This window comes from Anguilla rostrata, chromosome 16, assembly GCF_018555375.3.
Source record: "Anguilla rostrata isolate EN2019 chromosome 16, ASM1855537v3, whole genome shotgun sequence".
Taxonomy (NCBI): domain Eukaryota; kingdom Metazoa; phylum Chordata; class Actinopteri; order Anguilliformes; family Anguillidae; genus Anguilla; species Anguilla rostrata.
Window position 1 is genome coordinate 13444378 of NC_057948.1, and position 13917 is coordinate 13458294.

Sequence of the window (13917 nt, forward strand, 5' to 3'; positions counted from 1 at the left end):
GTGGCTCCAGCCTGACACCGCAATCCTCGGCCCCCTTGTGAGAGCCCAGAGGTGCGCTGACTGTGCCTGCGCCCTGTTTCTCTGGTCCTCCCCCAGGTGGTGTCTCTGGTGCAGCTGCTGAGCGACCCCTTCTACAGGACCCTGGAGGGCTTCCAGGTGCTGCTGGAGAAGGAGTGGCTGTCCTTCGGCCACAAGTTCAGCCAGCGCAGCGCCCTGACGCCCAGCAGCCAGGGCAGCGGCTTCACGCCCATCTTCCTGCAGTTCCTGGACTGCGTGCACCAGGCAGGCTGGAGCTCACTCCACTTCATTATGAACTTCACTGCTCCTCTTAGCCCCTCCCTGTCTAAGCCACACCCTATCATCACTGCTCTCTGACCTTTACACCTCATCGTCACCCCACTCAGTTCACTCTGTTCCTTGCGCCCCCACCCCGCCAAAATCACACCCCATCATGACCCCACTCAGTTCCGGTCCTGTTTCCCCCATGAAGTCATCACATTCTTCCAGCGTGGAGCAAGTCGAGGGAAACTCTTAGAATTAGTGGAGCGGGAAAAAAAAGGGGGTTGCAGCTGTCATTGTCAGTACTTTGTTCTTTTCTGTTCTGCAGAATCCCTAGGTCCAGCACGTAATTTAGCTTTTTTCCTTGGGGGTTTTTTCCCCATTTAATTTGCAGTTATCCAGATGTTGAATTAAGTTTCACCTGCAGCACAGTTCCCCATTCTTGTTTTCCTCTCACTCCCATTCCATAGCGTGTTGAGCTATATAAACACCAGAAAACTGCAGAGATTCGAATGTTTCTTCTTATTTCAAAGGAAGCAGAAGAGGGCTCAGGGACTCTCCAAAATGCAGTGTTATAGAGAACACTGTGTTTTCCATGTCTCCTGGGTTTATTGCATACACTCACATCAACGCATAGTTTCTGCATTTGTCTTTTGAAACCAATCAAGGCAAGTGCCAGGATGACCCGACACGGTCATGCTCTTTAAGCATGATAAATAATGGGACTGAAATAATAGGGGGGTTGTTCAAGATCCAAAAAAAGAAGCAACTCATCCCATAAACAGCTGTTGTTTTTTCCCTAGCATGTCCAGGTGGCCTGAATGTGAAATGAGAAAAATGTTCTCCTTGGCCGCTGCATGACTGGAAACAGTGTTCCCTGCAGTTCTGATGTTTTGTTTTGAGAATAATGACATCACAGGGCATTCTAAGTTGTGCTTCACAAAGCATTGCTCATTGGCCTGGGCCGCTAAATCATAACACGTTCATGTGCATATACGGGAACCCGAATGTCCCTTTGAAATGCGATCTCTGACCCTTTCATTTAAGATACACAATCAGTATCCCATGGAGTTTGAGTTCAACCAGCATTACCTGAAGTTCTTGGCCTACCACTACGTTTCAAACCGCTTCAAGAACTTCCTCCTGGACTCGGACTACGAGCGGCTTGAGCACGGTCAGTCCTGAGTCCTGTCAACTACAGAATTTAAACACTGCCCATTTGCATTAATGATGCACTGTTGATAGACTTATCTGTTAAAGTTATTTTCCTTTTCTGCGCATTATATAAAGTACCTAAGGGGGTTCTGTGCAGTAAAATCCAGGGTATGTATGTGGTTGGGCTACTGATGTAGGTGTATGCTTTTGTATGGCCAACCAATCGCTTTCGATGGCCTTCCGTTGAAAGTTCTTACTGAATTTTACCACCTGCGTTTTTATTACAAGTTCCAATGCAATATACCAGGTAAACTCTGATAACTTGAAGGAAAACCCCTGAGCAATTCATTCTTTCTTTAAATGGTTAAAAGAAGAAAATGCATTGGTTTTCTGGTAGGAATTACTATTCACCTGGAAAAAGAGGTGATTTAAGGCTCAGCTCTTTACCTGAGGTTTGTTTCCGGTTAGCATGTTTCCTGATAGCTCTTTTTGTGTTTTCTTTTCAAAGGGACATTGTTTGATGACAAGTTAGACAAACAGGCCAAGAAAGGGATCTGCATCTGGGAGTATATTATCAGACTGCACCGGAGAAGCCCCCTCTTTTATAACTACCTGTACAGTCCTTCTGAGTCTGAGGTATGGGCCAGTCAGTCTGCCGTCGCTTGCAGAACAGTCTGCCTTACACTGTGTGCTGTGAGATAGAGGAGCACAATGGCTGATTCAGCCACCGCATGTTCTCAGAAGCTGTCCAAGGTCTTGTCTCTGACATGTCAGCCATTCTGGCAAAGCTGGCAAGCCCAGCATGATAAATTGCCCAATTCTATTGTTTTAAAATAAGCCTTAGCAGTTTCTAGCTCTGTGTAATTTTCTAATTTTCTGTGTATGAAAGGACTGTAATTCCTTCACGGATCACCCAGTATGGATGTAAATATCCTCAAATTAAAGATGACAGTCTGCTCCATAACGTCATATTCATTGCTTTATTTCAAATAGAATTAGCTGGAGTACAGAGGCAAAACAACAAAAATTGTGTCACTGTCCCATTACTTTTGTATTTAACTGTATGTGGTGCAAAATTTAAAACCCAAAATGGGCAAAGAGAAACTATGACATGTGGTGCTGTTGGGGGTTCTGTCCACAGGAACTGGAAATTCACAGGAAATTCTCTCCCAATTGGCCAGCAGTGGCCATGTTCTCAGATTATAAATCAACAGGCAGGCCTGGACAAATGCATGCCATGTCTGAGTGCCTCTGCTTGCCCGGTGATTCAGTGTTTGGAGTAGATGGGTGTTTTGCGGGGGTTGGGTTGTACCCCTGTGGCTTCGCCATTGCCCAGCACATTCTGTCAGCAGTCATGAGATGCTGTGAGGGTTTCTAGGCAACAATCTAGAAAGGATGTGATTTAAGCTTTTTTTAAATTAATTTTTTTATCAAATACCAACAAGAGGTTAATGGTGAAGCTGAACAGAGAACTGCTCTGCTCTCTCCTTCTGGTTTTTATGCCAGCCGGTACTGAAACCTTGTGTCAGCGTGTCCAGTCTGTGTAAGTGGGACTACTTCACTGGGGAGACTTTGTCCACGGGTCCGACCTACGACTGGAGGATGGTGGCAGGGAAGACAGAGGGCACCGAGGAGTCGGACACCATCGCCGCCAGCAAGCGCAGGATTGTGTGGCCCTGCTACAGCAGCGTGGGCCGCGCCCAGCCCGACGCCATCACCAAGCTGCTGGCCGTGAGTGCCTTCCTGAGCATGCAGTGGTTGCTGGGAAATGCTGTTCATTTTCAGTATTTTTACATTGTTCCAGTCCAACAGTTGTGTCTGCCCCCAATGCAGCATATACACATTTATGTTGAAACTACCAGGGCGATTTACCTGTTAATTGATCTATCTGTTAATTTATTTTTGATACTTGTTGTATTGCCTGCATCATAAAAAACATTGTATCTCCATTTGATACATGAATAGAAAGCTTGCATCATCCTTGTACATGCATACATATGTAGTGTACTGTCAAAGTTTCATGGCCCTCTGACTAATAATGTTCATTCAAAATAGCATACGACTAAAACTTCTGGTCTAATGTAATGTAATAATGAAACGGTAGCTCTCATTTGTGGGGTTTTTTTTGTTCTTACATAGAGTCTCTGAGTCTTTTTTTTTAAAAGGACTAAAACAATATAATGTTTAAACAAAGGGGCTTAAAACACAAGATACATGTAGTGCATGCAAGACCATCAAAACAAGGGCATGGGTACAGAATAGCAAGTTACATTGATGAAAACGAAATCTTAAAGAAAGTGCCAACTTCTGCCTAGGTAAACTTTCCTTATCCACATATAAGGCTAGCATAACCATATATTATACATAGATAGACATAGTGCCTAACACTGAGCTGTGAATGATTAATGGCTTCCTGTTCTGTTGATGTTGTGCTCAAAATGTCTCCTAATAATGTGTGGATTGGTTTCAGGAAATGGAGCGGCTAGAAGGGGAGCTGAATCAGAGCCCTGAGCGCTGGCAGGTCACACTAGAGAGGGTGAAGGTCAGCATCAAGGAGGATCTCAAGCAGGAGGGCAATGTGAGTTTGGGCTCCATGAACCAGCCCAGGGAACTGGGCTTGTTGCTGTGACGCTGCTGGTTCTGTTCCTACATGGGGCACTGCCACTGGACCTTTGAGCTCAGCACTTTACCTGAGTGCAGTAAATATCCAGCTGTATGTGGGCTATGTATGTCACTCTGGATAACAGAGCTTGCTAAATGCCTAAACATTTAAACGCAGGTGCAGTGTTCAGTAGATTCAAATATTTTACTTATTAGGATAGCTCACTTTCTGATGTTTTATTTCATGTTTTTTGAATGGCCCAGACAATTTATTGTGTGCGATGGCAGATATTTTACAGTACATGTGTACTGCAGTTTTTGATGACCTGCTGGCATTAGTATTGTAGGCACAGGAGCAATTGAAGGCTGCAGTGTAGTATAATGGGTAAGGGGCTGGTGTTGTAACCTAAAGGTCACAGGTTTGATTCCCAGGTAGGACACTGCTGTTGTACCCTTGAGCTAGGTACTTAACCTGCATTGCTTCAGTATATGTCCAGCTGTATAAATGGATGCAATGTAAATGCTGTGTAAAATGTTCTGTAAGTCGTTGTGTATGAGAGCGTCTGCCAAATGCCTGTAATGTAATGTAATGCAATTGTGGGTTTGTGGTTTAAAGCAAAAGGGAAAAAAATCAATTTTACGTGACTCCAAAGCAATTTGTGCTTTTGTAAATGTCCTTCATCGCAAACAGACATTGTCTGGGCCAATTGAAAACATCCACTAAAACTGAAATGATAAAAACTCCAAAAAAGTAGACTATCCCTGAGTCTTCGGCCTGGTGCTCAGAGTGTAGAAGGATGGGGTTCTTACTGATTCTTGCGGCTCAGCTACATTCCCGCTGTTTGCCCCCTGATTTCTGTGCTTTCTCCCGTTCCCCAGCTCCGTAAGCAGTCCGTGTCCATCTCTGGCCTGATCCCCACCTCCAGCCTGCAGGCCTACCAGCGCCGCTCCATGCTGCACCTGCCGGACAGCGGCCTGGGTGAGGACAGCAGCCCCACCGCCTCCAACGGCGTCAACAGGAGAGCCGCCACACTCTACAACCAGTTCACCCCCAAGAACGAGGAGAACAGGTAGCGTCTCAGATCACGGGTCATAGAGGGACCTATCATGCCCAGGTCATGACAGCAACGCATGGCTTAATCCTACCAACTTTCAGACAGGACTAACACATTGCAAGCAGGCAGGCGCACAGCAGCGTGAATTTACCGGGTTTTTCGTATTTCTTTTGTTTCAGGTCATATGAGGGTGTCCTGTTCAAACGGGGAGCATTGCTTAAAGCATGGAAGCCTCGATGGTTTGTTTTAGACATCACCAAACACCAGGTAAGCACTTCCTGCCTTTATTTGACTTGACATTTTCATTTTTAAAGGCACAGCACAGATATATTGTTATATTGGTCCGTCTCTCTGTTCTTCTGACCAGCTGAGGTATTACGATACGGGTGAAGATACCAACTGCAAGGGTCACATTGACTTGGCAGATGTGGAGTCTGTCTTGCTTGCTGCCCCCACAATAGGAGCACCCAAACACATCAGTGAGAAGGCCTTTTTCGACGTGAGCATCCCCTTCTAATCGCCTACATGCACGTTCATTGATCCACTCTGCTTATTCACAGGACTCCTTAAGGTCGATTGGTTGAAAACTGAGTGACATCTGATCTGTTTTTGTGGTTCTCCGTTGTTCCCACAGCTCAAGACGACCAAACGCGTGTACAACTTCTGCGCTTCAGATGCTCCCAGCGCCCAGCAGTGGATGGACAAGATCCAGAGCTGCATCTCCGATGCGTGACCGCACCCCGACCACACCCTGACCGCACCCCGACCGTGCCCCATCCGCACCTCGACCGCACCCCGGCCGCGCCCCAGCCCCAGACCGGATATGGCATGGTGTCAGACAGGTCTTCCACACCATGCCCTGGAGATCCCCACCCCCCCCATGCTTCCACTCCAGGGCCTGTACCCACTCAGAGAACTTGAGCTTAACTCCCAGCAGGGTTGACACAACACTCGTTTATCTCATTTTAAAATCAAATTTTACTCTTGTGACACCGTTTGCCATTAAAACTGTGGATTTAAATGTAAAGTTAGAAAAATAGACTATTTAATTGTTTGAGGAAAAGACCAATTTAAGTATGCATTGCTGCTTATAAATTACAGAAGTGTGAACATCCAAAAACTGTTGAAGCTTGTCAGAAATGCACTAAGGAACAAGGCAATTTATTTGCACTTAAGCCTATAATAAGCATTCCATATAACTTAAATACACCAGCCAGGCAAAAAGCTGTTACTTTATAAATATGTACATATGACCTGAGCGGTTTTCCTTCATAAATAAAAAAGAAATTGCACTCCAAAAGCTCTGAATATTTCCTGACATTTTGAACCTCTCTAACAAATTTTTTTCTTTTATATTTAAACATGCATTTGTGAAAGGTTTGTGGTTAACATTTGTCTTGTCCTTGTTGTGTAAATTAAGGTAATATTAAATATGTAACTTGTATTTGTCAAAGCATGGTCAACTATTTGTTGGATTACATATGTAAATATCTCATTCTGTGCCATTTTATACTTTTTTATACATTTGTATTGAACATCTTGTTTTTATCAAACAAAATTAAACATAAGTACATTTTTTGCTATTTTTATTCTCTTATTTTATGTCCTGACATTATGGACGCAGTGATTTCTGTTTGTGCTGAGGCTGAGCTCTAATGTTTAGTATGAAGAGGAGTAGACTCACGCATTGAAGGCCCGTTCTTTGAGAAATTGCTCCTCTGCTGTAAGTTGACACTGGTTTGAAGAGGCGGTGGAGAAAAAAACTGCCATCTGAAAGTTGTATTAGAGACTTGTTACTTTTATAAAAATGGACCTAATATCAATCTGAAATAAATGGAGTACTTGAAGATTATTCCAGCCTATAAAATGACATTTACCTGTAAATTGAAGAATCCGTGTCATTGGTTGGGAAAAACAAAACAATGTGCAAAATGAGACAGTGTTTGTCTTATGTCAAGTCAATGGTGTGGACCTTGTCTACTATTGTATCGTGTGATGACTCAAGGATATCTGTTCTGTTCACCAATCTGGTGAGGAAATCTTGAGATATGTTAATTAAACAATCGTTCTGCCCCATTCCTCTTCTGTTTTTGCCCAGTCTTCTCATTTCTACCTCTCAAACCTGAGTCACTCTTTACAGTTACCAGCCAGTAAAACCAATGTAATCTCCCAGTCTCCATTTTGTAACTAGAATGAAAAAATTTGTTTCTTCACGAGTTCACGCTTTTGATCCCCTGACACCAGATCACTGGCCCACTATTATTGCAATAACCTAGAAGCTAGGTGTCCTTTACAATTCTGCGCATCTCTTAGCAAGTCAGTGGGTGTCCATTTTACACCTTAAGCTCACATGCACCTAGCACTGCTATAATACTGTCCAAACACAGTGGACGTTTTCTCTCGCAGCCGGAGTTGTAAATTAAACCCTCAGGTCTGACACGTCTACAGTTTGTTCCTCTGGTGATTGATATATTTTTTTAAAGGTTTATTATCAATAATAATAATAATAATAATAATAATAATACATATTTTGTGACAGTTTCAAATTAGGCTGGGAATTGGACATATTCAGCCCCATGTTGGGCACCAAACTTTCGGTCTGCCTCTTTTTTTGTTCTTTTCAGTCAAGGAAAAAGCACAGAGGGTAACTGAGAGGGTTACTGCTCAGGAGATGCCATGGCAGGGATCAACCTGCCCCCTGCCCCCCTGCACCTGGCTATTTTAGCCAGGCTGGCTGTTTTCTCACTGGCAGGTAAGAGACCACCTCAGGGGCATGTGCATGCTGCCCCTGTTCCTGGCACAGACCAGGTCTTGGCAGAGCCTAGGGACCAAGCCTCACTTCTAGTGACTGGCCTGACCCAGGTCCGCAGTCACAGTCCTGGCTGGGTGGGTTTCGACTGGCCCAGTCCCAGAGGCGAAAGTAAGGGAAGCCCCGGCCGGCTAGGCTGTAAGTTCTTTGGGTAGACGGGTGTCTGTGCTCCCTCGTTTACTGGCCAAATTGCGCAGGGAGCAGGTGCAGGGATGTCTAACATCTGGAGAGCTGGTCGCAGGCAGTTGTCCAGATTTATCCACCTCTCGGAGTGTAGGATTAGCACGCCTACCCGAGGGAAGGGGGGTGTGGAGGAAGTGGCGGCGCTGCTGGATTTCCAGGAATGGACTTTCTCCTCATGGGGGACTGCAGCTCATCTGACAAACAGGGCCAAAAAGCACAGACTGACACGCTGAAAACGTGACAGGCAGAAAGTATGCTAATGTTCCCCTTCGTCTCAGAGATTTGAGGCTGCCTTTACGTTTGTATAAACATGTGCGTTAACATGTTTACGGACCAAGCCATTGTATCTGTATGTGTGTGTGACTTGTCATATTTTAACAACGATTTACTGCGTCTATATATGCATGTGGGTTTTCATGTGTTCTGGCCTGGCCATTGCAGTGTTCATATCAATCTTTTTTATGTATGTTTCCATTACATTTGCTATACAATCTGGGGAACTGGCATACTAAAGTCACATAAATTTCCTCTAATAGAAATGTGGCCATTGCTGATCATTTTCATGAATTCAGTTTCTTAAAAAAACAAAGATGTACCCATAATCGGTTCAGTTCTCATCATTTTGTGAACACAGACTGAGAAACACCATTCTGTGGAGACACGAGTGACTGTGCATCAATATATTTCAGGATACTTAATATTGCAGTGTATGAAAGATGGCTGTTGAAGGAAAGGTCAATTGTTTCAGCAGTGGTAAAGAATGTGTAGGTCTTCAGAGACGACCATAAAGGAAGTCATCATTTCTGATCCTCCTCTGAACTGACAATGACCATAAACCGGCTGGAGATTCATGTACATAGGGGACCTGACACTCTCAGTCTCCCTTAGCTGCAGGGTTTAAAAATAGCCCCGGCTGCAGAACTAGCCCTCGTCTGCGCCCCAATGGGTGCCATTCATCTGCAGCAGCGTGCTCTCCGAGTTCATTCGCTCCCTGTGGTTAAGGGCCCCTGCTAGCGCACTGACGGGGGGGTGGCTCTGCAGCGCTGCAGTGCAGTCACTCTGGGAAGACTTCTCCTCCAGAAACTTGGCCAACCCCAGGCCGCAGCTGCGAGAGATTTATCCCCCACCAGACGGTGCGGAGAATGATCTTAATCCAGATCTATTTAGATGAAAATCTGCTGGAGGGAATTCAAATAAACTGCTTGCTGACTGGGATCCCAGAGCATGTGGAGAGGAACAAGGCAAGGGAACAGACAAGATATTTTTGCCTTATTTTGGAATGCCGAGGCCTTGCGCAATTTAGTCATGGAGATCCTGACACCTCAACGCTGAACGACTTTAAATCACATCTCATGGAAATGTGCGCACATTTCCCACTTTCCTCATGTTCTCACATACAGCTGAAGCATTCTTTTTATAATCCTCTCATTCAGAGAATGTGAACAGAAAAATCTATTTATATTTCAATAAAGTTGAACACAGGCAAACATTTTCACGCTGGCAATCTGTGAACAAAATCAAGGATAGTACATTTTTATTTCAGCATATCCTAGCCTATTCAGCATATACTAGCCTATATTTCAGCTAATATTAATCAACATTTTTCAGTGGTATAGACCTGCAGGGACCTGGAATAGCAGTGTTCCATATCTGACATGCATTAATTCCAAATGTCAATTCAAATGCATGTGTTTGGGGACTTAAGTTTATTAGTGGTACATCCAAGTACAAACTATCAGAGGGAAGCCTTTACAGAAAAACAGAAACTTGATCAGATTCCAGCTGCATTGCTGTGCAGGGAAAGCCATTAAGATCCACTGGCCAAGGTGGCAGTGCATGCCAATAAACAGGCACATAACAGGAACTGAACTGTTTATTTGTTGTGTTGTTTAAAATGCATGAAATTCCCAGCTATAATTCCCCCGTGGTGCTTACGAATGGAAGAACGGCAAGAACCTTGCCGCAGGAAAAACAATTGCACATCTTGGCTGTCACACCAAAGCTATTTTATCACTGTAACACCTGACAATGCCAGCGTGTATAATCCAGTACAGAGCAGCCACTGGCCTTAGAATTACACCACTTTTAAATACCAGCAACATAAATTATGTTAGCTCCCAGACATCTGGTTGTGTACAGTGTATACCTAATTAACTACATTTCCCTTCGCTCCACTGCTTACTGATACGGGAGTAACTCTGAGGGTGTTAGTCACTCATACAAATTGGTCATAAAAATGCATCTTTTGCAGGTGCAAATGTTTGCCTCGATGACAGTTTGTGTTTCAGGAATTTCTATGAAGGAATTATCTAAATTCAATCTATTGTCTGTCATTTGTTGCTCTGGATAAGAGTTTGTCAAATGATTGCAATGTACTGTAATGTTTTATTTGACTCCAATTAGACTCCAAATGACTTCAAAATATTGGATATCTCAAAAGTGTAATAATGGCACTAGCAGAATCATACAAGTGCCAGCATCATCATATGTTCAAAGGTATAATTTGCTGCTTTCATGTTTAAACAAATGTCTTTAATATAAAGGTTTGTCTAGCTGCTGGTAGCAGTAAGCCCTGTGCCCCATTTCAAGATGAGACACATAATGAAGGAGAGGATGGGTATTCTAATGGTGTCTGTTCACAAACCACTCATATCTCTGTTATTTTCTGTTCATTTACATACTTCACTCAGAAGACAACACACAGAATGTCAAAGAGTATCGGAATCCTAACATCTCCATTTCACCAGGCACCGTGCTTCGGCAGGCATCATGTTGCCAACCTCTGTGTGGAGAGGCGCCTCTCTTCCACAAAGTGAGTGTCTAAGTAGGCACAGAAAGCTGAGGAGCGCAGGGTTTGCAGGGAGTGCATAAGAGAAGACGAATGAATGTGCGCTGTAAGCCACATCAAGCAACATCTGGCCGCGAGCACCTTCCCACAGCGCAGGGTTGGGAGAGGACACGCGGACGCCTGGCCGTCCTCGGGGACGCCACAAGCGCCGCATTCCTCCCCACCATAGTCACCCCGCCGCACCATGGAGACAGCCCTGCTCGCGCGTTCTAACTGCTCATCCCTCTCTGCAAACCACCAGGAAATAGAGGGAAATGGCCAAGAACATTTTTTCCCCAAACGCAAATAGATTTGGAGAGGAAATTTATATATATATATATATATCAGCCAGACGCATTTAAATAAGTATGCTGGATACAACATAAAGTGCAACCTGCAAATCAATTTATCTATATAGGTGTGGAAGTGAGAATACTGATACACCCTGATATAATTCTAGTAAAGCTTTAACTTGGAGCATATGTTGTGTGACTTATTACTTGTCTTGTCTGGGTGCATACTGATTCAAACAGGGACGAGTTCCAGTATAACCCACTACTCCATGCTTGCGGTGGTATTGTAAGTGTGAAAGTATAGCATCACTGCATTTTATTGTTAGCTGTTTAGATCAATTTTTGGCAGCTCACCAGTTAGAGTGTTGGACTCTTCAGCTAAGAAAATATCACACACGTTTGACAGTTACACGTTTGACATGAATAAACTCTCAGATAGCTCCATGTGCTAATGACTAACCATGGTTTCTGGGTCAGGAAAAGAGTGTCAAGCCAGGCAATCAAACCGTGCACAATCCAATGAATGACTTCTTCGTTTGTCTTAGCTAGCACAATGGTGACACCTGCTGGCCATATTAAAAACTACTCTATAACTTCATAGCATAAGTATGGTAGAGGGGTAATTCAGAATGGTTTAGACAGTATGGGATGTACACATTTACTACTCAGCTGTTTGTGTATTAATTTGGTAGATGTTCCTCGTAAAGTTGTATTTATATTTAATATTGGGCTTCATTTTCCAAGTGTACGTGGGCTTCATGACAATGTATACATTTCAGGTGGCGGTAAGGCATTTTAAGTTAATCTTTCATTAGTATGAAACCATGGAGCAAATTAAGATTTTAGTTGATTTAAATTCATTAAATAAATCAAATAGCTCGTATACCAATTTACACAAAGTATTGACTGGACAATTGATTTTAAAGTAGATTTTATGTGGATTTCAGACTGCAAGCCCCATTGGGTCGTATGTATTCATCCATCTGTCTTCTAGAGACAGCCATTATGTATTGCAAGTAAAACGAAGTTGAAAGGTTTGAATAGAGATAATAGAAAGTGGGACCGCAAGTCTTAGAAATGCTATGGTTCTACTCGCTTGTCATTGCATAGGCATACTTTTGGATCTTTAGAATCCACAAGTCAGAAGTGTATCGTCATTAAACTTGTCCTTGGCCAGTTACGGGCTAGTACCTGAAAACTTGCCTCTCAAAATTAGTTCCCGACCTGTCACATCTCCTCACTTGAGATAGGGTCTCCAGAGATTGGTTTGACAGAGGAACAAATTGTCTGAGAGAACTTCTTTCTGCTTTTCTGTGTAAACATTATACATAGGATTTAGGATTTCTATATTTTATTTTTATGGTTAAAGTGTTGTAGTGGCCAAACACCTCTACATGGGGCAATAATGTTGAAATTTCTCACTGGTTTTGAGTCAAGATCCTCTTTAAAGGAACTATAAAATAATGATTTAAAATAGCTTGTTCCTAGAATCAAGGGGTTAGTGTGAAACAAGTCACAAATTCTATATCAATTATATAATTGTATGCAAAATACTTCGTAATGGAAATTCAATTAACAATATTCCTCTAAGGTTCAATAAAATATTCAAACCAAATTATTTTCAACAAACTCCACTGGATTCCAAAAGACCAATCCCCAAGAAACCTATGCCATGGCTTTTATGAATTTTACGGCAGGAATGTGGGATTATGGAATACCAAAATCCTTCAAGAAGGCAATTTAATTCACAATATTCCTTTTATAATTCTTAATAACTGATGTGTTTGTTCTTCAATTAGTCAATAAAGCAGGTACTGTTGAGTGGCTCATTCTGTGAAGGTTTTTTTCTACTGCATAAATGGACCTCACTGTTTGGTATTCAATCAAGTCTTCCTGTAGGCACTTGAATTAATGTGGCTAATTACTCAGTACAATCAATTTACCCAGTACAGGGAGATGTAAGGAAAGTAAACATGGATGAAATGTCAAACACATAGAAAGCATATCTTTCAGCACAAAAGTGCAACAGTATCCACATGGTACACTGCACACAGACTTATTTATTTTACACAATTTGCAATTCAGCAATAAATCAAAACAACTGACAGCATATGTGTGGTCACAGATTAATTAACAGTCATGACTATCCTTTTTTACATTTTAAATTTGTTCTTAAGGAAAATCCATCACAGTTGATGTGAGTTTTCCTTGCTGTACTTTACACTCTACAATACTGCTGTGAATTACTCCTGAATTCCAGATATCAAAAATATCTAGAGTATTTGATTATAAAGTTGATTTTTTTTAAATGTGACTCCAGTTCTGTACAACAATGCAAGCTATGATATATGTTAAAAAACATTCAAAGTTATCCTGAAAATCTGGTTGACAAACTAAATACATTTAACATGCAATGCTTGTATTGTGGCACTCGCAAGTAAGGTTTTGGCAATTAATTTTCATAACGCTGACTAATTTCTGGCCACTGTCAAGAAATTTTCTTCAACAGTGGCCTGGGTTAAGCAAGTTACAAGTTCACACCTTTACACATTTCACACTTGCCTTGCGTGGCTATAGAAAATCATTACTCCTGTGCACTATTGCTGATTTATGCTGATCAAGCATTTATGCTGATTGGTATTATTCAGTCAATATGCAATGCATGAAGCACCAGCTGCATTGCACTTATTACTTATTAGTCCAAAATAATTATTG

The 13917-nt window shown here is 42.6% G+C and overlaps 1 protein-coding gene across 2 annotated transcripts in view; it reads left to right on the forward strand.

Moving 5' to 3' along the window:
* LOC135242738 (myotubularin-related protein 13-like) overlaps positions 1-7175 on the forward strand; it is a 97149-nt gene extending 89974 nt beyond the window's left edge. For both annotated transcript variants that reach the window (XM_064313967.1, XM_064313966.1), the window contains 9 exons: positions 97-282; positions 1327-1453; positions 1943-2070; positions 2941-3165; positions 3905-4012; positions 4915-5105; positions 5270-5357; positions 5458-5589; positions 5725-7175. In XM_064313967.1, the coding sequence (XP_064170037.1) occupies positions 97-282; positions 1327-1453; positions 1943-2070; positions 2941-3165; positions 3905-4012; positions 4915-5105; positions 5270-5357; positions 5458-5589; positions 5725-5823 (1284 nt within the window). In that variant the 3' untranslated portion in view covers positions 5824-7175. The remainder of the gene's footprint in view (positions 1-96; positions 283-1326; positions 1454-1942; positions 2071-2940; positions 3166-3904; positions 4013-4914; positions 5106-5269; positions 5358-5457; positions 5590-5724) is intronic.
* The last annotated feature ends 6742 nt before the right edge of the window (positions 7176-13917 follow it).